At 38.0% G+C, this 27,564-nt stretch overlaps 1 protein-coding gene across 3 annotated transcripts; it reads left to right on the top strand.

The window, feature by feature from the left end:
• Positions 1 to 27,558, top strand: LOC111158696 (WT1 associated protein). Of its 3 annotated transcripts, none has more exons than XM_022520905.1 (8): positions 1 to 149; positions 7,841 to 7,878; positions 10,038 to 10,093; positions 13,613 to 13,671; positions 15,673 to 15,800; positions 19,401 to 19,579; positions 24,690 to 24,844; positions 26,292 to 27,558. In XM_022520905.1, exons 2-8 carry the CDS (start codon positions 7,849 to 7,851, stop codon positions 26,873 to 26,875), a joined length of 1,191 nt encoding a protein of 396 aa, XP_022376613.1. In that variant the 5' UTR covers positions 1 to 149; positions 7,841 to 7,848; the 3' UTR covers positions 26,876 to 27,558. The 3 variants fall into 3 exon arrangements, with proteins under 3 accessions (XP_022376613.1, XP_022376612.1, XP_022376614.1); XM_022520904.1 differs by lacking the exon at positions 1 to 149 and adding an exon at positions 317 to 483; XM_022520906.1 differs by lacking the exon at positions 1 to 149 and adding an exon at positions 2,913 to 2,952.
• Positions 27,559 to 27,564: the final 6 nt, after the last annotated feature.

Below are 27,564 nucleotides of genomic sequence, written 5' to 3'. Positions count from 1 at the left end.
GGCTCCGGATCTGCGGGGCGTGTCACCCACGCGCAACTCCTCCCTTAGGGCCTGGAGCCTCCGGGCGGGTGCCGTCCCTTCGCTTTTCCTCCCTGCGGCGGGGCGCCGTGACGGACCGGTGGCTGCGGCCGCGTCCGGGAGGCGACTCAGTGAGTGGGCCGGACGCGAACATGGCCGGGCGGTGACGAGGGCGGGCGCCGGCTGCGGCGCGTTGGGGCCCGGCGGTGCCGCGGGAGGCGCGGGGCGGGGCGGGGCGGGGCGGCGGGAGGAGCGGGAAGGGGGTGGGGCGTCGGGGCCTCGCGTCCTCCCTCAGCGCCATTTTGTGGCAGCGAGACCCGCAAATAAAGGGGAGCGCCGGGGCTGCGGCGGGAGGAGGAGCGCGGGGGCTGGGGGTAGTGCGGTCTGGAGGTCCGGCTGGCGAGCGGGCAGCGCGGCCTTGGCCTATGTGACTGGGCGGCGCCGGCGCGGCCTCCGTCTGGAGAGGTAGGTGCGGGCCGCGGGCGGGAGCGGCCGCGAGGACCTTGGGGTCCCTAGGGCTGAGGCGCGGTCTGCCGGGGAAGGGGCGGGCAGAGCTCCCAGGGCGAGTCGGGGCTCCTGGGCCCGCAGGCCTCCCGTTAGCTGCATCTCCTTCCCGCCTGTGGGGACACTTCCGCCGCCCCGAGGCCATTTTGCCTCCATCCTCCGTCCTGGGGGCGAGGTGGGCGCACCCGCGGGCCGGCCATACCGGGAGGCCGCCCCCTCGCTGCGCGTCGTGTCCCCGCCTCTCTGTGGCCCCCTCCCATCTCTGCTCTGGACCCGAGGGTTGGCGGCACTAACGAGTTCAGCAAGGGAAGGGGAGCCGTGTTCGCTGACCAGTTTTCCCGTCGCGCAGTAGGTTATTACTGCGGCTGCATCCTCCTGAAGACTTCCATTTTTAAATGATGGCATACGTTCTGAGTAAAGAAAGAATTCTTTACAGTAGAGGGGGGTTTTCGTGCAGTTTTAAAGTCTCGCCTTGGGTCTCTTTAAGGCTGTTACTTGGTTTTTGAAAACCGTATTTCATTATTCAGAAGAGGACACAGTGGAAAAGTCCAAGTTCTTGTTTTGATGAAGTCAGTTTGATCTCAGAGGACTGTGTTACAATCCTAAATAACTGTTTCGAAAGTAAAGAGACTGTTCTTTTGCCCTGAGAAGAGTATTTCCATGAGTGTATTTATAGTCGTGAGTTCTCCCGTCTAGTTTTGTATCTCTTAGAATTTAGTTAATTCTGTTACTGAGGAAGGTAGTGGAAGTCACGAGTCAATCACGAGTTCTCGTTTTTTAATTTTTAAGTTCTGATCATTTAAGTTTTTTACGGTAGGGGCATATATCGTCGTCATTCATGCCCCCCATTAAGGAAAAAAACCATGTGGGAAAATCCTTTCAAGATAACCTAAATTTTATTTAATACGGCCGTTCAATAGCACCTGATGAGGCAAGTCGGGGAAAGAAATTGCAGTCCACCAGGTGGCATGAGATAAGGATGAAGTTAATTTTAAGGGTTTGGGTGGGTGTATTTGGGGAGTTCTTTCAGAGCTTACCTTGTGTTAAACAGATAGCTATAGCCAAGTGGTCAGTATTTTCAATTCTCAGTGGCGGAACTTAAGAATGAATTTCCAAGTCCCAGAGGAGGAAAGTAGTAATAAAAGTGTGTCCCAGCCACTGCTGGTGTTTTACTGATCAGCTCATCAGAACTTAATAATACCTTGTTTTCCCGATTCAATTTTGGGTCATGCCTGCTCCGTATTTTTGTGTGTTAGAAATGAGTTGGTTTGTATGGTGTAGAAAATCTGTAGTAGCTCTACAGTGTGGAAACAAGAGGTGTAATAATTATATTTGTACAGGATGTTACAGCTTTCAAAGACCATTGTGTTCTTGTATGTATGTAGTATAGAATCCCCTTGAAAATATCCTGTACTTGGTGGTCATAGCATTTTCATATAATTGTATGTTATCTTGCTCTTGAAAAAAGTAGCTTACTCTAAAAATTAAGTTGATGGGTGTTTTACCAAAACTAGACCGAGGTAGTGTTTGGTTTTATGCTTGTTTTTATTTTTTAAATTATTTCCTACATTTTTGCCTCTAAATATTTTCTGATATTCAGCCTCTTAGAACAACTTTTCAGTGTTCCCATAACCGTATATCCCATTGGATATTAAGCTGGTTGATCAGGCTAGAACTGGGCATTATAAATAAATACTCTTTAGTTTTAATTTTTTTAATGTACATTAAAATTATCTCTTGATGTTGATATTTTATTTGCAAAATCCTTTGTATAACATTTTTATGGCTCTGGAGCGTTGAGATTTGCAGCACTTTGTAAGGCAGGCAAAATTGGTATCTTTTTTTTCCCCCCTGACTTGGAGACCGCAGCCCAGAGTTAAGTGACTTGCTCAAGATCCATTGACTGATAATAAGAGTCCGGAAAAGTTGGGCATCTGATTCCTAACCAGAGCCAAGGTTGTATGCTGTCAGATTATTTTCTTGAGTTTACTTAAAATTACTTTCAATGAGGCACATGCTTTCTCAAATTGTGTTGGCTGGTGTTCACCTCTCTAAGAGAGAGCTGAGTTGCATAACTTAGGTCATTGTGCTAAGAGCCGTGGAAGTACTGGGATCTGGGATGCTAGGCACCTAGCCAACCAAAACCAAACTCTCCATCATAAAGTATTTCTCAGTGTCAAAAGCATCAAGAGTACATGGTGATTCTGAGATCTGAATTTCAGAGATTATCTGAAATGTGAATAACTGAAACCTTTGAATAATTTTAAGACCATGTTTTAACCAGTCTTAAACCTCCTAAAAGGTAGCCAAATTGGCCAATTTTAAGTTCTTTTCTCTTTTGCTTTTCTGTTTTTTAGTAAAGCTTATTCATTATTGAGAATGAGAGAGTAGAGGAATAATCCATCTCTATAAGTTACCAACTTTAGAGAGGTGCTGTGTTTGGGATCCTAACGGCCGATTTATTAATGGTGTTTTGACCAGAGTTAATCATTTAGTGACTAAGAATCATTTTCATCATCTGGAAAATGGATGCTAACTTCGACTTTGAAAAGTTGTGATTATTAACTGTGTGACTCAGTAATGAGTGTATACTCCCCCCCCCCCTTTTCAAGATTCAGGTTTCAACTCAATATTTTAGTTACTCAATTTTTCTATTATTTTCTTTCTTTTTTTTTAAGATTTTATTTATTTATTTGACAGACAGATCACAAGTAGTCAGAAAGGCAGGCAGAGAGAGAGAGGGAAACAGGCTCTGCTGAGCAGAGAGCCCAATGGGGGTTGTGATCCTAGGACCCTGTGATCAGGACCTGAGCCAAAGGCAGAGGCTTTAACCCACTGAGCCACCCAGGTGCCCCTCTTTTTTCTTTTTTAAGATTTTATTTATTTATTTGACAGAGAGAGACACAGGGAGAGAGGGAACACAGCAAAGGGAGTGGGAAGAGAGAGAAGCAGGCTACCCGCAGAGCAGGTAGATGCTTAGCGACTGAGCCACCCAGGGGCCCTTAGTTACTTGATTTTTCTGATATAAAAATAGATCTGAGAACCTGGGATGTTCACTGTCTTCATGAATCTGGAATTGATTTTAGATGATTATTGTGCTTTCAGTTGTAATTTAAAGGTTGCCTTGGAGTGCCTGGGTGGCTCAGTGGGTTAAGCCTCTCCCTTCAGCTCAGCTCATGATATCAGGGTCCTGGGATTGAGCCCCATGTTGGGCTCTCTGCTCAGCAGAGAGCCTCCTTCCCCCATCTCAGTGCCTGCCTCTCTGCCTACTTGTGTTACTCTCTGTCAAATAAATAAATAAAATCTTCAAAAAGAGTAAAAAAAAAATTGCCTTGGGGAATAATTTTCTTAGTATACTCATGCAATGTGAAAATCAGATTTGAGAACCAAGTTCTATTTTGACTAAATAGTTGAGTGTTGATACTTTTAAATTTAAACCTGTTCTAATTTGCCTTTTGCCAAACTGTTTATTTAACTCTTACAGCATATATGGGCTCTGAAGGAGAGATTGACTTTGAGTGGCTAAAAATCAGGGAGGAATTTTTCTAAATGCTTAACCTTTGAATTCCCATGTCACATATTCTATAACATGTGAAATGACATGACTCAGAGTCAACGTGAAATGCAAACCTTTATGCAAAAACTGCATTTATCTTTGACATATGTCACAAATCAATAAATTTATTTTTATAAAGAAAATATATATATCCTCAGAGTGATATGTAATTGAAGTTTGTCCACCATCAAACTTTTTAGAAGAGAATATAAACCAATGTTTAAAAATTTTAAAAACGTGCTCTTTAGAGTTTTAAAAATTCGAGCTCGGGACACCTGGGTGGCTCAGTGGGTTAAGCTGCTGCCTTCAGCTCGGATCATGATCCTGGGGTCCTGGGATCGAGTCCCACATCGGGCTCCTTGCTAGGCGGGGAGACTGCTTTTCTCTCTGCCTTTGCCTGCCACTCTGCTTGCTTGCGCGTGCTCGCTCTCTCTCCCTCTGACAAATAAATAAAATCTTTAAAAAATAAAAAAATAAAAACTCGAGCTTACCAAGAGTTCTGCAGTGGGACTTAGAGCAGTGGGGCTTAGAAACAAAGACAAGAGCAGGCAGGTCATGATCCCTGGGGTCCCGGGATCAAGCTCCACATCAGGCTCCCTGGTCACCAGGGAGTGTGTTTCTCCCTTTCCCACTTTCCCAGTCTCTTGCTGTCTCTCTCTCTCTCTCTCTCTCTCTCTCTCTCTCAAATAAATAAATCATTAAAAAAAAAAAAAGAAAGACAGGAGCAACAGGTCTTCATTGTTATCTCTGCTTTTGAATTCTCCCTTCACTTTCTTCAAGAAGTAGTAATTGAGAGTCTTTGTTTTTTGATGGGGAGAAGGAAACTAATAATTGCTTATTTTGTGCTAGTCACCATGCTAAAGATTAATGTTTATCTTTAGACGTAGCTCAGTCATTTTGAGCCTTGGTGGTGATACTTCTTTTGGGGTTGGGGAAACTGAGGCTCAGGTTTTGTGGCTTTTTTTTTTGTTTTTAAAGTATGCCACCCTCTTATAGAAAAGCAGGATTACTAGAATTTCTTTCCTGTGTTTCCTAGTCCTTTCAATGCCTTTTAAAAATAGTATCTTACTTGTTGCTAATTAAGCTTGCAGTTAATTTTATTTTAGTGGAATAACCTGAATATGTATTAAGAAAAGAATGAACAAATAAACCTAGGGAAAGTGTCATGTTATAGAAGCATTTACTAGTTTATAACTGGAATTTATATTTCTTAGGTTTTATAACTAAAATTTTGAGTAGCTATAGTGCCCATTAACTAGTTAACAGGTGGACTATCTGCAGTGGAAAATTTAACTGTTTATACAGCATTCTTACCACAGTATTTGTTATATTAGGTTTCACATTTATTCTCAAAATTTTACAGAATGTCATCTTGTTTATTTTGGGGGGAAATTAGATTGGCTTATTTAGCTTACTATTATGATTTCAGTAGTAACTGAAGCAAATTCATTTGTTCATATTTCCATTCAGCATATGTTTGAGTGCCTACTGTGTACTGTGGCATCAGCAGTGAATGAAACAGCTCTCATGGAGCTAATTTTATAATTGGGAGAAGCAGATAAGTATGTAAAATATCAGATCATTATAAGAATCTGTGAAGAAAAATAAAGCATGATGTGAGGGGATAGCAGAGGATTGGCATGCACTATTTTGAGTGAGATGGGGAGTTTAGTTTAAGAAGGATTTAATCAGATTAGTGGCATATTAAATTGGCTAAAAGTTCCAATGGCTAGAATCCATGTTTACCTAGTATATTTAGCTCAGACAAGTGGGGTGTTCCAAGGAAATGCCAAGCTTGATAGCTGGGTTCCAGTGGGTTGTGGTAAAGTAGAGTGAATGTACTTTAAACATACTAAAACAGAAGTAGATCTCTGTGGGGATAAACAAGGTGAAGGTTTGTTTCCCAAATGATTATAATCACTGGTGTCATGTCAGGATAGTCACTAAGTAGCTGTCCATTATTTCCAACAGAGAATATAAACTGGGCAATAAGAAGTCTAAAGTAAACAGAGACCCATTTAAAGGAAAAAAATTAGAAAAATATACAGACCTTAAGTTGTGGAGATACGGTATGTTTTCATAAATACTGGTCAGAGGCTTGATCAGCTTCATTAGCTCAGAAGAAAATGACATACTCAGGTTTTTGCTTGCTGTATCCAATGATAAGATTATTAAAGACGGAATAAGCCAGTGATGTATGATCAATTTATGTTTTTTTTCCCTAAAATGTACAGTATATCTAGTCTGAAAATGAGGTTTTAGTGGCAGTGTATGATTGGAATTTCTGATTTACAGAGTTGGGACAGTATGTAGCATAAAAAATGGTATCAGAAGATTGTCTTCTTTTGAGGAATCTCAAATAATACGAAGTCCATTATCTTTTAAAAATTCAGTTTTTCACTCTTAGTTCTTTGGCTAATTTTTAAAAAGTTGCGGTATAATTGACATGGAAGGTCAATTAATTTCAGGTGTACAACATAATGGTTGGATATTTGTATATTCTGTGAAATGCTCACCACTTTAAGCCTGGTGACCATTTGTTACCACATTGTTAGAAAAATTATTTTCCTTCTTTCCTTGTGAAGACCTTTAGGATTTATTAGCAAGTTTCAAACATGCAATACAGTATTACTAATTATAGTTACCATGCTGTGCATCTCCTTGACTTATTTCTCTTTGGTTAAATGTTTAATAGTTTGGGATTTGTGATAAGTATGAGTAAGCGAAGTGAATATCAAGGAAGTATAAAAAATATAAGAGGAAGATTCATGACAGTGCTGTTGGAAATAAAATCTACGAATAAATTTATATTAGCTTGTGTTCTTATTTGAATATTAGGAAGTAAATGTTTTCAGTGAGCATAATAAAGTTAATGAGAGTTTTTCTATTGTATAACGTATCTTTTGCAATAGAGTTAGTAAATTTTGTATAAAATTATAAAACTAATTTGAGATACAGATTCTGCGGCATGAAATTAAACAGTATAGGGTTTTTTTTTTTTTAAAGATTTTATTTATTTATTTGACAGATCACAAGTAGGCAGAGAAGCAGGTGGGGTGGGGCTGGGGGGCTGGGGGGCAGGAAGCAGGCTCCCCGCGGAGCAGAGAGCCGGATGCGGGGCTTGATCCCAGGACCCTGGGACCATGACCTGAGCTGAAGGCAGAGGCTTTAACCCACTGAGCCACCCAAGCGCCCCTAAGAATATTTTTATAAAGGTTAAATATCATATAAGTGTTGCACAGTAGTAAATTATGATGATAGATTCTATCTACCTTACTATAACAACATGATGCTGTAAAAGGAAAGGCTTAGCAACTGGAACTATACTTAATATCCTTTCAGCATGATGCCTGGGATACTGCCTGAGGTCATTGTCTGACTTTAGCACAGTGATGTCACTTATGTAAGATTTGTCTTTCTCATGGGGGCGGTTATAAGAATGCATTGAAAAGTTACATTTCAGTCCTTTATAGAGCCATCAAAAGGAATGATTAACTTTTTTACAAAGGAATTTTTTTTAATAACTTAAAAAAACAGTGGTAATGTGTTAGCAAAGGAGAAAGTGGGTGTGGAGTATACAGGAACCCTGTAATATTTTTGTAACTTTTCTGTAAATCTAAAACTATTATTAAATAAATAATCTAATGATTTGGTTCATACTGAGTTCCCTAATAAATTGGTTTGGAAAAGCCAGTATTTCTTGTTCCTGCCTTAACTGAAAGAACATCAGTTGAACCTCTTCTCTCTGCCCCTTTTTCCTAGGATTCAAGATGACCAACGAGGAACCTCTTCCCAAAAAGGTGTGTTTTTTTCCTGTAGTTTCTAAGTCCTTGGGGGGGGGCAGTTAATAGAGATGAAAGGACTGTCTTTATTTGCTTATCTTTCACTCTTTTGCTTTATAACACTGCTAACATTGTGGGTGTATAATGTGTTAGACATTGTATCTTGTATACAATGTATTTTTAGAATATTTTCAGTTTTTGAAAAACTTGTATAATTATATCTCTGTGGTCTGCTCTTAATCTTTGCCATGTGAATATTTCCACCTGCATAACTGTAAACGTGAAAAAAGATTTCTTCACAACTTAGAAGTTACTTATTCTTTTTTTGTACTTTTTAAATCTCTTTGGTTGTAAGGTAAAACCACCTCTTTATATATCAACAAAGGGTTATATAGCTAGTTCTTAGATTCTGTCTTTTCCTCTGAAGTTTTTGTTTTCTAGTCTCATTTTCTCCCTGTTCTAGTTCCCTAACTTAACTATTTCCCTAACTTAATTTACTGTAGTCACTGTTACACACACACATGCACAAAATTGCAAAATAATATAGTTTCTGAAAGTAATTTATACTTCAAGTGGAGGGTATGAGCTTATTAACCAGTGAGTATTTAAATGAATAGTTTAGATGATAAGTGTTATGGAAATTTGTCTTAAGTTTTGGAGTCCAATTATTCATGAAATAGAGTTTTACTGTGTTTCAATAATCAGAATTAACTCTGTGCTTTCTCTTAGACTTTTAATATATTTTGTACAGGGATTTTCCCTCTTCCATCATAGTACTATGTTACAGTTAGTGTTGTAATTTGAAACAAGTTTCTTACAAAGGAAACCTATGAAATGTTAATTTCATACTAAAGCAAGAGAGGTGCCTTGCCTTTACAATCTTCATTTGGTATAGAGAAACACTTAATATTTCTCAATTTACAGAACAGTTTCAGCTAGAATATTGTACCTTTTTTTTTTTTTAACTTTTTATTTTGAAATAATTGTTGATATACCAGCAGTTGTGAAGAAATGTACAGGGGGGTTTTGTGGCACTCCTCATCCAGCCTCCTTCAATGTTAATCTTGCATAACTATCAGACATCTTATATAACAATATCAAAACCAGGAGCTTGACATTGATACAATCCACATGTGTGGATTATATGTGCAGTGTGTGTGTTTGTGTATGTTAGCTTGGTGTAGTTTTATCATGTGTAACTTAGTGTAACCATCACCACAACCAAAATATGTAATGGAAGCATTACCATAAGCTTCCATTTTGCCATTCCTCTGTAACCCCATCCATCGCAGACCCTTGGCAACCACTAATAAGTTCTCCATTTCACTAATTAATGCTATTTCACAAATGTACAAATGAAGTCATACATTATATGTAACTTTCTGAGATTTTTTTTTTCTACCCAGTACAATTTCCTGGAGGTTTATCCAAGTTGGTCCATAGGCTGTTTCTTTTTAATGGGGAATGTAGTATTCCAAGGATATGATTAAATAATAGTTTAACTATTCACCAGTTGAAGGACATTTGGGTTGTTTCCAGTTTGGGGGCTACTACAAATAAAGCTGTAAACGTTTGTGTACAAATTTCTCTGTGAAAATATTTTTTTTTTTATTTCTTTGAGATGTATCCTTATGAATGTAACTGCTGGGTTGGTTGTATGGCACATCCATTTTTAGTTTCAGAAGGAATTACCAAAATAATCTCCAGAGTAGCTGTACCATTTTACATTCTCACCAACAGTGTGTGAAAGTTTGGTTTCTCTACATCTTCCCCCAGCATTTGGTGTTAACACTTTATTTTTTTTTTTTTAAGCCATTCTAATAATGTGTATCAGTAGCTCATTGGACTTTTAATTTGCATTTCCCTAAGAATGATGCCTGTATTAAAGATAAGTAATGTGCCTTTTAAAAACAATAAGAATTTTTAAAAAACAGTAATATATACTGAGCCATTTAACCTGGGGCTCTGGAGAGGTTTCAGCATGGTGGTCCTTTGGGAGGGACTTTGTGTGTCTTCAGTAGTTAAGGATATTCCCAATACCAGAAATGAGCAGTTAGGGGACAAAAAGGTTAAGATCCTGTCTATAAAAATATGAAGAACATAAGAGCCAGTGGTATTTAATATTTTAAAGTTTAGGAAAAGCAGTCAGTTCATATTTTAATTCTCTTTATATATAGGTTCGGCTGAGTGAAACAGACTTCAAAGTTATGGCACGAGATGAGTTAATTCTAAGGTAAAATGTTCTTTTTATCAAAAATATAAAATACTTTCTATAGAACATATTGTGGTTCTATCCTGTAATTATTTTTAAGTTATATTGTTCTGTTTTTAACATTAATACATTCTCAAATCATTTAATGTACTTTTTGACCATGTTTTCTATGGTCTGTCTCTTCGTTATGTAAACATTGAGGAAAACATAACACTTTAAAGAACTAAAAAACATTTTAACACTTTAAAGTACCAGCTTGGGTAACTTCTAGGTGACTAGGAAAACCTGAGTTTTTCTTGCAGAGGGAAGATACTCAGAATTTTAGCTTTAAGCGTTGGTACTTCATGTGTAGAACTTGCTGTGGGGAAAGACCCTACTCTCAGAAAGCTTTCAGTTGCTCAAAATGTAGAATCGTTTGGATGTCATTATTTTTTCCTTTTCTATTTAATGTGTGAAAAAGTTGTAGTCCTAAAGGGTGCCATGTTTAGTTATGGAAGAAATACATTATTTACTGATAGCAAAGTTATTCTTTCTTATAACTGTGACCTTGGTCAGTTCATATAACTTTGTTTCATTTTCTCCTCTGTAAGTTAGGGAGTTGAGTTAAATTACTTTCAAAGGTTACTCCAAGCTCGGAATTTCTGTGGTTAACTTACAAATGTCTTGAAAAGCCAAGAGTCAGGAACAGCATTAACGTTATTTATTTCTTTAGCATAAAACGGGATCAATGCATGTTTTGTATTGTCTAACTTAAATTTGTTCTTTTTACATTTTATTACTTTGGGTGATAAATTTTTTAGATGGTAATTTTTAGATGACGAAGTCTTTCTGATTTATTTATTTTGAGAGCGAGCGAGCGAGCATGAGCTGGAGAGGGGCAGAAGAAGCAGCAGACTCCCTGCTGAGCAGGGAGCCAGGATCTGGGCTCAGTCCCAGGACCGCGGGATCATGACCTGAGCTGAAGGCAAGATGCTTAACCGACTGAGCCACCCCGGCTCTCCGGAAGAGGTGTTGTAGAAAATAGGCAGATGCAGATGGCATGTTCCATTGTTAACTGGAGTTTGATAATTTCCCACCTTCCTAGCTGTTCATATTGTGGACAAGCTCTTTATCTTCTTCATGCAAAGGACTGTTTTTTCATTGCATGCATTTATTTTCCCATACATGAAATTTAAATTCTTAGTATTCTAAAACACTTGTCCTCCTGCTGAGGTGTAAACCCATGCTTGTGCTGTACTGTCACTCACATGTTGATACTCTCTTTGTATCTCTGGTTAGTGTGCCCAGTCTTTTTCTTGACATACTTGTAGGGAAAGAAATCAGTAATATAATAAATAAAATTCATAGTAGTAATTTTTTATATTAATTTATCTTTAAGGTTTTTAAGTTCTGCAGTTTATATTCTTGAGGTCAGTTCAACTTCTTTTAGGGGATTCTCATGTATGACTTTAAAGTGTGTTTTTTTTCCCCCTCATTAATTCTCTTGGTGATTTTAAATCAAGTGCTACTTATTTAACTGTTCTGTGTTTTCTGTCATCCTGATAAGGATGTTCTTGGTTGACGGATGCCTGGGTGGCTCAGTTGGTTAAGCGTCTGCCCTTGGCTCAGGTCGTGATCCTAGGGTTCTGGGATCAAGTCCTACACTGGGCTCCTTGCCCAGTGGGAGCCTGCTTCTCCCTCCACCTGCTGCTCGCCCTGCTAGTGCTTTCTCCCTTGTTCTCTCTCTGACAAGTAAATAAAATCTTTAAAAAACAAAACAAAACTGGTTGAACTTTCACGTTTTTCTGTTCCTCTAAACACATAGTTCTTCCTTTTTTAAGATTGATTTATTTTAGAGAGAAAGTATGCAAGTGAGAGCAAGCACGAGTGGGGGAAGAGGCAAGGAAGAGAGAGCGAATCTCAAGTAGACTCCCCATTGAGTGGAGCCTTACACAGGATTTAGTCCCACAGTCCATGAGATCATGACCTGAGCCAAACCAAGAGTCAGACGCTTAGCTGACTGAGCCATCCAGGCATTCCTGAAATAGATCTTAATTTAGCCTCCACAAAAGACCTTTATTTATCCCAAACACTGAGTGAAATTCCTGTTTTGTGTCCTCTGGACCATAAAAGTAAACATGCCAGTGTGCCTGGGTGGCTCAGTCGTTAAGCATCTGCCTTCGGCTCAAGTCATGATCCCAGGGTTCTGGGATCAAGTCCCACATCGGGCTCTCTGCTCAGCAGGGGTAATGCTTCGCCCTCTACCCTTACCCCTTGTTAATGCTCGCGTGCGCGCACTTTCTCTCTCTTTCTCAGGTAAAAATATAAAATCCTAAAAAAGCATGCCTTCGATTGAACAGTCTTTATATAAAAGGTGGATTAGTTTGGTATTATGGGAAATTTTTTAATAAGGTATAGTATTAATACATCTCATAGCAAAGCTGTCAGAGTTATTGAAGTTTTATAGAAAGATGTTCTAAAATCAGAGGTACGTTGATCCTTGAACAACACAGGTTTGAACTGTGTGGGTCCGTTTAATGTGCAGATTTTGTATAGTATAGTACTTCAAGTGTATATTGTTTTTTTTAAATGTTTCCTTTCTCTAGCTTTATTGTAAGAATGTAGTGTATAATATATATACATAAAATATGTGTAATTTAAGGGTTTATATTATCAGTAAGGTTTCCTTCTGGTCAGTAGTAGGCTATTAGTAGTTAAATTTTGGGGGAGTCAGAAGTTATGCACAGATTTTTTACTATAGGGTTTGTCACCTCTAAACCCCCACCCTACATGTTCACGGATCAACTGTAAATTTTGATAGCTGTAACGGAAGAGCAGCTGAAAAGCATAGGTTTTTCAGGAAGCAGGATAGCAGACATTCAGGGCATGTTACTTTTTGTAAGTTGCTTAAACATAAGACTGGAGACCTTGTTTTCAACAGTAATCACCAGGCTCTAGCATAGCCTGTATTTTGAGGGTAGAGGAATATAACAAGGAAGAAGGATTCCTTCATACTCAGATAGTATATGTCGTTTATGCAGATTGTTTCTGCCAAGTAGGTGTTTAAAGAATTGTCCTGGAAAATAGTATATTCTCCCTTTTTTACAGACAAAAATAAATACTGCTTTGAACCACTGCTTCGGTTTTATGGTATTTTCATGAAAGAGCTAAGATAAAGAACCTTTGAGTCCTTGATAATTAAGCGTGTTTCTTAGGTGCCATTTGTTTGAGGTAGACAGTATATTTGAAAGTAGTAAGTTTTTTACTTCGCTTTTGTAATCAAGGCATCGTGCTGAGACTCAGTGATACAAAGTCCTGTAAGGTGTGTGAAGTGACCCAAAGGAGCATACTTGGTATATTCTCAGCAGAGGATACTTTTTTCTGTATTTTCTTTTACCTAGTTCCTGTAAGTTGAGAAGGAATAAAGAAGTGGCTAATTTTATTATTGGTTAAAAATCATAGTGAAATTCTTGTCATTACTTAAATTTATAAGTTTAGGTGTGGTGATTTTTCTGGGAGTATTAATGTGACAACTAATGTACGAATTTATCTTTGTACTAGATGGAAACAATATGAAGCATATGTCCAAGCTTTGGAGGGCAAGTACACAGATCTTAATTGTAAGTTTGAGTTTTACCTTCCTAAAGAGTATGTGAATATCTCCTTTTAGATTTTTGTTATAGACACAGGGTAATTGGTTTTACTAAGCCGTTGTAATGTCTGCACCCGGTGTGGGTCTTAAACTCATGATCCTGAGATCAAGAGTCAAGCTTGGGGAGCCTGGGTGACTCAGTTGTTAAGCTTCTTTCTGCCTTCGGCTCAGGTCATGATCCCAGCGTCCTGGGATCGAGCCCCACATTGGGCTCCCTGCTCAGTGGTGGGAAGCCTGCTTCTCCCTTTCCCACTCCCCCTGCTTGTGTTCCCTCTCCAGCTGTGTGTCTCTCTGTCAAATAAATAAATAAAATCTTATTTTAAAAAAGTCTCACACTCATCCAACTAAACCAACTAGGTTCGCCTAAGCAATTGTAATTTTCATTGAAGCATTTTGTTAAAGAACTCTCCCAAGCACTCACTTTATTGCTGCTATGAAATAGATGAACCCTGATCCCTTTTCTTGAGGAATTCCTACCCAGTCATTTGGGGAAGACCGATATATAATAATTGTATAATAGCATAATTGTTTTAGTAGAATTACATACAGGTGTCTGAGAGTAGAGATGGGGAAATGTACAACTACTTGAAATTTTCCTTGATGTGTCCATAAGTCTTTCCACAGAAGAATTGGAAGTGAAGCATGAGTTATTAGTTTAAGAAAGGAGATACATAGAAGCAACACAGGATAAATTCTGAGAGTTTAATGTGTAACAGTAGGGTATAGGCACATATATACAGATTTTTCAAAACCTGGTGAAAAATAATACCAACAAAGTTTAATAATTTCAAACCATTTTAGTTTCTGTCACTTTTCACTGAGTTAGCAGTAATATACTATTTGTGAGTATACAAAGCAATATTGTTTTCCAAGTTCAGAAAGCTTAATACCCTGAAATTTCAATTACTATATGACTATATTATAATCTATAGGTATTAATATTGTGAAAGTTTTTTTTTTGTTTTGTTTTGTTTTTTGTAAGATTTATTTAACCGACTCAGGGAGGGAGAGAGCAAGCACAAGCAGGGGGAGTGGCAGAGGGAGAGGAAGAAACAGACTTCTCTGCGGAGAAGGAAGCCTGACACAGGGCCTGATCATGACCTGAGCTGATGGTAGTTGCCTAACCAACTGATCCACTTAGGTGCCCTGGAAACTTTTTTTTTTTTTTTTTTAAGATTTTATTTTAGGGGTGCCTGGGTGGCTCAGTAGGTTAAGCCTCTGCCTTCAGCTCAGGTCATGATCTCAGGCTCCTGGGATTGAGCCCCGCATCAGGCTCTCTGCTCAGCAGGGAGTCTGCTTCCCCGCTTATCTCTCTGCCTGCCTCTCTGCCTACTTCTGATCTCTCTCTCTGTCAAATAAATAAATAAAATCTTAAAAAAAACAAAAAGATTTTATTGTAGAGAGAGAGTGCCTGTGCATGTGCTTGAGCAAAGGAGGGAGAAGGAGAGAATCTCAAGCAGACTCCTCCTAGAGCCCTGAGTCCCATGTGGGCTCAGTCTCATGACCCTGAGATCATGACCTGAGCCAGATGCTGAACTGACTGAGCCACCCAGGTGTCCCAATATGGTGAATGCTTTAAGTGATAATTGTTTATGCAGTTATTGGCATGTTTTCATCAGATAGGTTATGAACAATATAGTCAGGACTTTGTGGACACACTATGGTATAGACAGATACAGATAATTAAGTTCCCGTGTTCTGTTGGAGGTAGATTGTATAATAACATAATTCTACGTAGTATTAGGTGGCTTTAAGCCTCTTAACACCACTATCTCCTAAAAACACTAATGATCAAGAACAAATTTCTTTGTTATAAAAGTAGGATAGAAACAAAAGACTCAATGAATTTTTTTGCCTTTGTTTTTATTATTCTTGATAAAGGCAGTCAGAACTTTATTTTGGGTATGTCATTTTGATCCTGAAATTATATTTCATAATATTCTGGAACTTTTTTTTCTTTATTCATCAGCTAATGATGTCACTGGGTTAAGGGAATCTGAAGAAAAATTAAAGCAACAGCAACAAGAGTCTGCTCGCAGGGAAAACATCCTTGTAATGCGACTAGCAACCAAGGAGCAAGAGATGCAAGAGTGTACTGTAAGTATTTCAGATGTTTCAAGTCTTTTTGAGGAATTGGATTTTAGTCTGCATTATTACGTGTATTGGTATTTAGCTAATTTTACGAACTTAATGTTATAAGTGAATATCTCTTAAACTATAATTATGCTAAAATTTTGGTAGATCACCCCATTGTTGGATTTAAAAATACTTTTATTGGCCAAGAAGTTACAAATTTTAAGTTATTCTCTGAAATTTCCATGATAGGAGAGTTAGTATATCGATTCAGATATTTTTCTTGATGCCTGAGGGTATAAGAAGCACTTGCTCGTGGCTAAGCGGACTGTCTTCTTTCTCTTCTGTCTTGACCTCTCTGTGTATAAAATTTTTTTGTTAGTATCAGTAACTTCTTCCATATCTGCTTTTAATGTTACAGCTTTCATTTGTAGTATTTGCCATGTCTACATGGATCAGAAGTCCAGTGACATATTTGGTCATTCAGCTCTGGTTGAGTCTAGGTTCAGTTATATGCTATCTTCAGTAGTCTTATCTGTTCTTTTTTTATTAGTGTTTACATATATGTTATGTAAAGTAGAGGTAGTTTTATCTATTCTAATTTTGAAAATCTGAGGTTTAAAAAAAATTTATTTCTTTAAAGTTATCTCTATACCCAATGTGGGGCTCTGCATGCTTGCTTTTTTTTTTTTTTTTTTTTTTTAGATTTTATGTACTTATATGCAAGAGAGACCATAAGCAGGGGGGCAGGGTGGAGGGACAACAGACTCTGCTGAGCAGGGAGCCTGATGTGGGACTCAATCCCAGGACCCTGGGATCATGACCTGCGCTGAAGTCAGACGCTTAACTGACTGAGCCACCCAAGGGACTGAATTGCATGCTCTTTTGACTGAGCCAGCCAAGCAACCCCAAAAATCTGAAATTTGCTTGAATTCTTTTGTGTAATCTCCGTTGGTCTGATACATTGTTTATTAAATCTAATGCAGAAGGCAATGTTCTGGTCATTGGAGACTGATAATATATGGGACACAGTCTTACTCCCAGTTCTTTTCTCACCAATATAGTGCTCTTTAGGGCTCAGTCACAGTCCTTTTTTATTTTTTTAAGATTTTATTTATTTGACAGAGATCACAAGTAGGCAGAGGCAGGCGGGGGTGGGGGGAGCAGGCTCCCTGCTGAGCAGAGAGCCAGATGCGGGGCTCGATCCCAGGACCCTGAGATCGACCTGAGCCGAAGGCAGAAGCCTAACCCACTGAGCTACCCAGGTGCCCACAGTCCTTTTATTTCTTAAAATTACTTTTCTCAGTAATCACATACTTTTACTTTCTGCAATTTCATCTCTTGACCATCCCAGCCTTTGGTTATTTTTTTAATCTGGACATATGGTTCTAGGAAGTCTTGCCCAGTAGTTTGAATATAGTTTTCTTTATTTGTAATACCCACTCTATCCCTTCAAAAGAAATTTTTTTTCCCTCTTAGATTTTCATGTCTAATGGAGTGGGCACATTGTCTCTAGAGTTTCACATTTCTTTAATTCTTTTCTTTTTCTGTTACTAAGGATTCTAGATTCTACCCAGTTTTAGGTGTCCGTTTGCATGGCATTCTGCTAGATGCTTGTCACACATAAAGGGATGCTCTTACTTTCAAAGGGCTGACTGCTGATGAGAGTGTGAGTGGATTGTGCCAACAGTTACATGTCATAGAGCCAGTGTCTCTTGAATTCTTTCTTCTTGAGTCCTACTCTTGCTCTCCTAGTTCATATACTTTTTTTTTAAATGATGGTTAGATACCATGCAGTGGATGGCAATGCCTTACCCCTATGTCAGGACTGAGGGCCTGTTGGATCCTTGTCAAGAGGGATGCTCCTTTCATACAACACATAGTCCTTAGACTTCTTAACACTTACCTAGACAGTGTATGCTGTTGATACACTCTGATTCTCCAGCAATTTTATATATACTCTGGCAGTTTTGATCATATCGTGCCTGATCAGAGCCTTTGGTGATGCTCTATCACCCTTTGTCTTCTTATCCCAGGTTTTTAAGGCTATTTGAACTAGAACCTAACCATTTCTAGTCATTTTTTACAGCTCTTCCCTGCACAGATAAGCTGAACAACTCATTTTCAGTTACAGAGTAAGGTTTTGCAGAAAGGGCAGCAGGAGCAAAAACACAAGGAAAGGGCAAGATTATATGTGCAGATGAGAGCAGTTCACTTTGTAAGCCTAAATACTAACTATGTCAGTGTTGTAGAGTTGTGTTTTCTTTAGGGATCCCAGCCCGTGGTGTATATAACTCCATGACATGCTTTATCCCTATTCGGTTATCTTCGAAACTGGTCTTACATTGAATAAACGGTTGTAGTTTTTTGTTTAAGATGAGTTACTTAAGAAAATCTCATTAAGCTAAATAAAAATTACTTCTGTTTGCTCAGTGAAATAGTAAATATATTCCCAATCCAGATATTTGTATTTTTTACTTAAATTTATGGTAGAAATTAGCAGTTTATAAATTTACTTTAATCCTATTTAAGCCTTAGTGTGTAGCAGGATGTTGAACCAAATCGACTGTGGGTGTGAAGAAAGTGATGCATTTAATGCTAATAAACTGTATTTCATATTTTAGAAATGTATTTTTAGTGTGCTAGTAAGTAATACAACTGAAGTGGAAATTGAAGGTTTCATATGTAAGTAGTGGGGTTGTGGTGTGGTGGAAAAAGCCCTAGATTGGGAGTCAGGAGGCTTGAGAACTATTTTCTAGTCAAAGTTCTGGCACTGAATTAACTGTATCCTTGGACAGTTAGCTTATGTAATTTCAAAAATAAGCAGTTTGGACTTGATCAGGCACCTTCCACCTATACAATTCTGTGATTCAGCTCCACTCAGAAGGAAAAATTGGATACATACTTTTATTTTGACTTAACAGTGCTATTTATAATGCTGTAATGGCAACTTACATAAATATAAGCATTATATTTTTTAATTTGGAAATACAGATATGTATTTTAAGTACAATGTGATACAACTAGGTGTATTTTTAGAAGACTTATACATAGAATAATTTCCATAGATACGAACTGGAAAGAGTAAACCACTGTATTTTTTTCTGTTTTTAAGACTGACTTTGAGAGAGTGCGAGTGCACAGTAGGGCAGAGCAGAGAAAGGGGGAGAGAGAAACTTCAGTGGGGCTTGACCTCATCACCCTGAGATCACAACCCTAAGCCGAAACCAAGAGTCAGATGCTTAATCGACTGTGCCACCCAGGCACCCCTCCCTGTACTCTTATTTATGTAATATTTTATATATGGCTTTTTTCTAGTGGGTATCAACATTTTTAGTAAATATAACTGAATTTTGGGGGCGGGGGGTATCGTTTTGGTTGCAAAGTGGGATGAAGCCTCTTTAAAGATTCCATATATGGAAATGCAATCATAGCCTTGATTCCTACATGGATAACCTTAAATAGTTGTTTGTAATTTGTACTTTTCCTAGAGGATGTTAAGCTCAAAGAGGGAAGGACTTAACAAGTTGGTAAATTCTGTGAACGAAAGGAATTTTATCCCACCTTCCTATGTATATATTTTTCTTTGATTTGGTAGTAATTGTGTTTTTTTGCTTTGTACAGACTCAAATCCAGTACCTCAAGCAAGTCCAGCAGCCTAGTGTTGCCCAACTGAGATCAACAATGGTAGACCCAGCGATCAACTTGTTTTTCCTAAAAATGAAAGGTGAACTGGAACAGACTAAAGACAAACTGGAACAAGCCCAAAATGAACTGAGTGCCTGGAAGTTTACGCCTGATAGGTAAACAAATCATACTCCCCAGTCAAGACTTCCCTGACAGTCCCACTACGAGAAAGCTGTGGTGGGACAGCCAAGTACTCGTTTCCACACCAAGACTCAGACTTTTTGAGCCAAAAAAGCCACATTCTTATACTATCCAGCTTGTAATGGTTAATGTAAAACTTACCAGATGAACCTTGTGTTTCAGCTTTTTTCTCTTCCCCCTCCCCTTGCTTCAGAGGCCTGATGGCGTCGGACTATTCCGAAGAAGTGGCCACCTCCGAAAAATTCCCCTTCTAGAACATGTAGACACTTGAGAAATGTTTCTGTTTGAAGAAAATAGAGAGAGAAACAGAAGTCTTAAGTCTGTGGCACACTGTGTCTTCAGACAGTTTGGAGGAATGAAAACCTAGAGATTTAAAATCATGAATTGAACATGTAAAATTCCAGTAAAATGTAAAAATGGAATATGCATCGCTCTTAACCTTGAGCATAGTGACTTAGAGACACTGTATATCAGTTTTGCCAATAAGACTGTGGACTTCGTGATTGTTGTTGAACTTCTGGGTCAAAACTCAAATGAGGTGAATTTTGCCTTTAAAGAGTTTATTTGCTAAGAACCAATTTAATAGTCATGAGAGAAATAAGGGATTTCAATACAAGTAGTTCATATATTTAACCATTTAGTTTGGGGCTCTATATTACTTGATTGAGCCTTAAATCAGTGCGGTTTTAATCAATGGTTTGTTCTTTGAATGGTTGCTATTGCTGTAGCTCATCTTACTGAGGACTGTACAAACAAAAAGGTGTGGTATCAAACTGCAGGTTGAAACTGTTTGAAGCATTATAAACATTCATTTCACTACTAGATTGTATAAGGATATTGGCTGTGAAGAGACTCACTGCATTATTTTTTTTCAGTAGTGAAATTAAATCCCCATTCCATTCAACAGGCACATGTTGAAAGAGCATTGTCGTTGGTATTAATGGGGGAATGTGTTTCCTTCATTGTATTTGGGGCTTTTGTATTGCACTCTTGATATTAAATTAAATGTGCCTTGAAATAGTTGGCTTTTTTTTTTTTTTTTTTTTTTTTAAGTTCAAGGAATACTATGATGATTTTGTTGTACTTTTAACGTTTTGATTTTGGGGGGCTGTGCAGAGCAGACTGATTTTGGGAAAAATTGTTGCTGTGCTCATCAAAGTGAAGGAAAAGGCTCCGTGTCTCATTTTTAAAGGCCTCCATTTTTCCAGCTGGTATCGTAAAAGACAAGGAGACTTGACACTTCTTACTTTTTGACACCTTGTCCCAGGATATTGAAGTAGAAATTAATGTGGGACAGCTTCACAGGGTGCCTGCCAGAAGATTGGGGAACTCATGTACTGGAACTGTGGGCTGGGCTAAGTGAGATATTTTGTGAATTGAAAAAAAAGGTATAGTGATCATTTCTAGCAAATTCATTTAATCATTTAGATAAATGAGGCATTATTTTCTTCATGCTTCCATCCAATCGTGGAGGTGAATTTTTTTCGTCAGATCATTCTATAAGTCACCAGTGCGAATTTTCACTTGGTGATAATGGAGTCTAAGATGTGTGGAAGATATATGTTCCAGATTGTCCCAACGTTTAAGTGCAGTTTTAACAAGGGTGACTTAAGTTCTCTCTTAACCATTCAAATCAATTGTAAGTATCTTGTATGTTTGTGCTCTAGGGAACTGATTGTGGGGCAGAGGGTGGGTTGAAGAAGTGGTTTGTGTGACTTTACAGCAAGAAATCCGCTTCTCAAATTCTCACTATTTGTGGGGTTGGAGGGTAAGTAACCAAATCTGTTTGAAATTAGCTTATATTGCCACAGTAAGGCATTTGTTTATATTTTATGCCATTTAAGATTACAGTAGAAATGGCCTACGTATTTTTAGCAGGTCAAGAAATAATTCATAAAATGTATTATTAACATGTACTCAGATTTGTTAGCCAGCATCTTTCTTTGCCACGTAGGTAAGAGTCACTGTGAGGTCTGTGGGTTTTCCTCTTCTTACTGTTAAAATGTTTTTTAATAAGGTAATACATGCTCATGTATAAAATTGGAACAGCATGAAGAAAGATGGAGACAAAAAGTGAGAGTCACTCCTGGATGTGACCTTTCCTTCCCCAGTCTGTTCTCTAAGAGCAGTAACCACTGTTAAATTTCTTGGGTATCATCAAGATAATTTCTATGCATATACAGTAATTTTATATATATTGATTTTAAATGTGAACATACGTAACATAGATGATTGAAGTTTGGCGTCCCCCCCCCCAATCACCACCATACATTTTATCCCTTGCACAGTTTTTTTTAAGTACATTTAGATTACTTCATTTTTAATGGTTATATAATATTTTCTTTGTATTAATAAATCATAATATATTTTAATCACCTGTAAATGGATTTTTGTTCTGTAAAGAATAGGCTATAAACGGTACGATAAATACATCATTAACTTGAAACAGAATAGTGCTCAATCAGTATTGTGTTTGGAACAATTCAAATAGAATGGGTTGTGGGCCCTCCCCACACACTTTCCTATTCTGTTTTAATTTTGAAAGAGAAAGATTGAGTTATCTTCTCTGCTTTAGTTAAGATATTCCATACATGTAACAGTGAATATAGTTTAAGAGTATTTAAGAGCAATCTATTTCAGTTGTTTTGACAGTTCTGTTTTGCATTATAATCATTTAGGTAATTGTGTGTACACCTCTCAGATATCCTAGCCCCCTTCCTTGTGATCGGAAAGCAATGTATAGCGTCTGTTCTTTTTTATAAATCTTTCTCTCAAAGTGTTTTCTTTCATATTTTCTTTGGAGTTATTTGATTTTAGGAATGGGTTGGGAGGGTTGTAATTAAAGTTATTCCAAAGACAGTTACTTGTAATTGAACTCTTCTCATTTTGGGGGATGTGATGAACACAACATAAATCTTACTACATGACATGATAAAATGACAAAATGTGTAAAGAACAGTTTTCTTAAGACTTGTTTGAATGATCACTAATTTTAGAAGTGATAGGATTGTCTTAGAACAGGCATTTGTGAAAAGGTATAACTAGGAATGAAACATTTCTGCATTCAGTTTATGACATACTTTATATGAGATTAAGTCAGGTCACAAATTAATGTATTGGTTTTATAGTATTTTTCCTAATCTCTGTTAAATTCACATAGAAGGATTTTCAGGTTAGTTGGAAAACACTAATGCTAAATAGATTTTGTAAGGAAACAAAATGTGGGATCATGGACAGGAAGGTGGGAGGAGTGCCACTGCCTGACAGTGGGACCTATCTCTGAACTCCTCATGGGATTTCTAAACTCATGTTCATTGAGGCCAAAGTGTGAGGATGCTAATGGGAAATGGTGGGGAGGGCAGGTGTCTGGAGCTACAATTGCAATGAACAAGAACACCCGCAAATAAATTTGCCATATAGAGAATAAAACCCTTACCAAGTGCTTTCACCTGAGGCTGCTTTGAGCAGCAATAACCAGGTTTTACTGTACAACAAATAAATTTAAATTACAAACTTCTGCTTGAATTACATCAGGGTAGAATATGTACTATGGGTTACTATGGGTTAAAAAATATGTACTATTTTACAACACTGAGTGAAAGAATGAGAATTAGTTACAAAATGCTCTCATTTTAATTTGGGAGGCCTTGCATCTGAAGTAATACATCGTCAATTGAAAGCCCTAGTAAGTGAAGAAAAGAACAAAGTGTCAACAAAAAAATTTTTTAACCAGTTAGGTTAGATCTTTCTGAACTTCATGCCATCACGAGAATATCAGACTGTCCCCGATGGAGCATGTGACTCTTGATCTCAGGGTCGTGCATTCAAGCACCATGCTGGGTGTAGAGCCTACTTAAAAAAAAAAATTTTTTTTTTTTTTTTTAAGTATCAGGGTGTCCCTACTCAAGTATCAGGTCAGATCACAATTATGTAATCAGATCCCTTTAAAAGTGATCATTTCTCTTGTTAAGGCTAAAGAAAAGACCTAAGCTTCATTAAGGACTGTTATCAAGGCTTTTGATTGCATTTTTGCCGTTGCTGTGTATGTGTGTGTAGGTTCTGTAGAAGGTTGCACTAATACTTGGTAACTAATTTGTGGAAAGTTTGGTGCTCCTAGTTTGGCAGATACTTAACATATTTGCATTATTTGTGACAAATAACCCTAGTCTTATTTTTCTGTTCTAAAGATAATCCTTTATAACATGAATAAAATCTTAACCACATATCAATATTAAATTTTTAAAAACTCGTGTTACAGTTTAAGACAGCTCAAAAGTATATAAAAAAATGAGGGGAATGAAGACTACCACGATAGAACATATTAGCTGAAAAAGGACAAAAAATTAACTGCATCTACACAGATGATAAAAGGACAATAAAATTCAAAAAAAAATGAGGGATTAGTGGATGGAAATATTCTTAAGGCTCTTTTTAAAAAGTTTCTTTAAGGGTGTCTGGCTGGCTCAGTCAGTAGAGTATGTGAGTCTTGACCTCAGGGTCATGAGTTCAAGCCCCATGTTGGGTGTAGAGATTTCTTAAAAAAAAAAAAAATCTGTTAAAAGTCTCTAAATAAACAATTACTGAATATGCCTCACTTACTGCAATAAACATTCTTATGACAACTGCCTGTGAAGAGGCACCCTCATCAAATGCTACTTTAGCAACAATAAATATATTCTACGTTACTGCTTTTACCTTTTCAAGAACTTTCCTGTTCTATGAAGTTAAGTACCTTAGTGTTTTATTAATATCAGTATATCTGAGGTTTGCATTAGTTAACTAGCTTGTTTCCATTTCAAATGATAATTTGGGATGAAACTAGATATCAGAATCCATTATTAGTGTAGTAGAAGGTGTGGCCATTTGGGTACTTTTTGTTAAGGGTTTATTTTTGCTGCTGTATTGGCAAAATACTGAAATGCAGAAGATGGACGTGTTCCAGAAAAGAAGATGGTAATTATAGGGAGGCATCTGCTATGACAGTTACATTCTGTACGTGTTACATCTATTGCTGTAATAATTGTAAGCAAACAAGGTTGTAGACACTTGTCTTCATTTTGTGATGGATGGCTCTTTCCTTTGCAGCCAAACAGGCAAAAAGTTAATGGCGAAGTGTCGAATGCTTATCCAGGAGAATCAAGAGCTTGGAAGGCAGCTGTCCCAGGGACGTATTGCACAACTTGAAGCAGAGTTGGCTTTACAGAAGAAATATAGTGAGGAGCTTAAAAGCAGTCAGGATGGTAAGGGGTTTTTTGGAAAGTTTGGTTAACTTTGCACTGGCTTTAAAAAACCTTGCCAGGCATGAATATTACAGATGAGGTTCTGTATGTACTAATCTGTGCCAGTGGGTCTGAAAAATTACAAATGAAACATTTCTAGTTGACTCAGCAAAGCCATTTAATTTTAGTGGACCCCCCCCCCCCACGCACACTCTTGTTTATTGTACAAATTTTGTAAGTTTTTGGTTTTGGGGGCATTGGGATTTGGTGAAAGATAGGCTGTTTATTACTAAGGCATTACATACACAAATTTATATTCAATATTTAAAAGGGGATTATCTTCATTTAACCAGTTTCTGAGTATAAATCTTGAAAGTATTAGGCTATCCAGTGGTCTAAAAATACAGAATTAATTGTACCTGTTATGGTCCTGTTTAGTAAATAAGATGTAATGTTTAAATTTGCTAAAGATAAACTGAACCGAACTGTCAGCCCCTTTTGCCCTCCCCACCTTTTTTGGGGGGCAAGTATAGCTGCGTCCCTTCTGTTTCTCTTCTTTTTGAGGAAGATGAATAGTAACTAAAATATCCGAACTCTGGAAATTAAATTGAAAGTTAAGGGATGCCTGGGTGGCTCAGTCAGTTAAGCATCTGCCTTTGGCTCAGGTCATGATCCCAGGATCCTGGGATTAAGCCCCGTATTGGGCTCCCTGCTCATTGGTGAGCCTGCTTTTCTCTCTTGATCCTGCTGCTTCTGCTCTCTCTCTGTCAAATAAATTTTCAAAATAAATGGAAATTAATATATTTGACAATTGAAAAGATCAATTAATAGAATACCTTTTAAAGTACCTTTTCAAAGTGATAGTTATTAGCTCTTAGTATTTGTTAACATAGTGACTAGGAGATTTTGTATAGTAGCGAAGGACTTTACCCTCTGTCAAGCGTTTTTTTTAAGGACTTAATGGACATGTGTTTTTTATCAGTTTTCAAGAGTGATTTTCTCTGATTTTTGTTTTCATTATAGCATAGGCCTCTTTTGAGTGTTAGATTAGAGGACCCACTGCTCCCTAGGGCTAGACCTGCTGTGGAGCTGAGACAAACACTGGCTGGGGGGGTAAGGAGGAAAGGGCCCACAGCATGTGGGCCCACAGGTAAACATGTTGAGTGGATTTGGGGGGCTATAATCGGTTGTATATGGCTAGATGGTTTGAATCAGTTTTAACTTGGTTGCTTTAAGATATTTTAAGCATGTTCCCCCCCCCATCAGTCATTCTTCAATGACTATTTTTTAAATTCCAGGCCAAAAAAAATTAAAAATGTGTTGTGATTTTTCAGAATTATATTCATTCACTTAAACATTTATTGACTATCTGGCTTTGTGACAGACACTAATATTTTAAAATATAAATCTTTAAAAAGTACAATATGTTTAAGAGATATTAAAGTAGGTTTGACTCCTCTTTGCACAGAACTGAATGACTTCATCATTCAACTTGACGAAGAAGTAGAGGGTATGCAGAGCACAATTCTAGTTCTTCAGCAACAACTGAAAGAGACTCGCCAACAGTTGGCTCAGTACCAACAGCAGCAGCCTCAAGCTCCAGCCCCAGGTACCAGCAGGACTACATCTTCCGAGCCTGTAGGACAGGCAGAGGCCACAGGTAAAGACTGCAGTCGACTGGCCAACGGACCAAGTAATGGCAGTTCCTCCCGGCAGAGGACGTCTGGGTCTGGATTTCACAGGGAGGGGGACACAGCCGAAGATGACTTTCCTTCTTCTCCAGGGAATGGTAATAAGGCCTCCAACAGCTCAGAGGAGAGAACTGGCAGAGGAGGTAGTAGTTACGTAAATCAACTCAGTGCGGGGTATGAAAGTGTAGACTCTCCCACGGGCAGTGAAAACTCTCTCACACACCACTCAAATGACACAGACTCCAATCATGACCCTCAAGAGGAGAAAACAGTGAGTGGGAAAGGTAACCGAACTGCGGGTTCCCGCCACGTTCAGAATGGCTTGGACTCAAGTGTAAATGTACAGGGTTCAGTTTTGTAATATTTTTTCCAGCAAATTTTTATACAGTGTCATTTAATTTGGGAGAGGATGCTGTCCAGAAAATTAACGCATACTTTTTGTCACAATTTGCCTTTTTTTTGTGGGTGTGGTTTTTTCCCCCCGCCCCCTTTTTTTTCCCCTTCCCCTTCGTTGCTTCAATACCTCTGCCACTTTGGAAATTGTAACAGTTAATTACCTTGAATGTTGCTAAAAGGACATTTTGTGTAGGGTCAAGTTATTTTTATATGAGTTAATGTGAAGTTGTAAATGGAAATCTTTCCTTAAAGTATAACACAATGATGTCTGTATGAATCTGTGTCTCTCCTAGAACCTGTGCTGTGTAAGGGCATTCTTACTCATGCTGTTAGTATACTTATGCACCATTCAGACTTGTTAGAGTAGTAGATGTGGGTTTATGACTGCCAAGTTTGCCCAGTACAGTAGTTTTATCACTAAAAGTTGGACTTGCTGATGGAGTCCTATAGTAGTTTCAGTGTTAGATACAGTTTTTCCACCATACATCTGTGCATTTTCTCTTTAGGTGACTGAATGTTTAAGAAATTTGTGTGCATAGTTACTCAGTTTTTATGAACTGTTGTATCCTGTTAATGCATATTGCTCTGTGACTCCAGTATATCTTATCTGTACTGACCAAACCTAAATAAAGATTTTTATTGTAACCACTTGCA

This window comes from Enhydra lutris, unplaced genomic scaffold, assembly GCF_002288905.1.
Source record: "Enhydra lutris kenyoni isolate GAN:26980312 unplaced genomic scaffold, ASM228890v2 scaffoldscaffold62, whole genome shotgun sequence".
Taxonomy (NCBI): Eukaryota; Metazoa; Chordata; class Mammalia; order Carnivora; family Mustelidae; genus Enhydra; species Enhydra lutris.
Note: the sequence above shows the minus strand (reverse complement) of the source record. Positions and strands in the feature narration are given on the sequence as shown.

Coding starts and splice junctions, on each gene's coding strand:
- LOC111158696 (XM_022520905.1), top strand. CDS start 7,849: ATGACCAACGAGGAACCTCTTCCCAAAAAG. Junction 7,879..10,037: donor AGGAACCTCTTCCCAAAAAG/GTGTGTTTTTTT, acceptor CTTTATATATAG/GTTCGGCTGAGTGAAACAGA. Junction 15,801..19,400: donor AAGAGATGCAAGAGTGTACT/GTAAGTATTTCA, acceptor TGCTTTGTACAG/ACTCAAATCCAGTACCTCAA.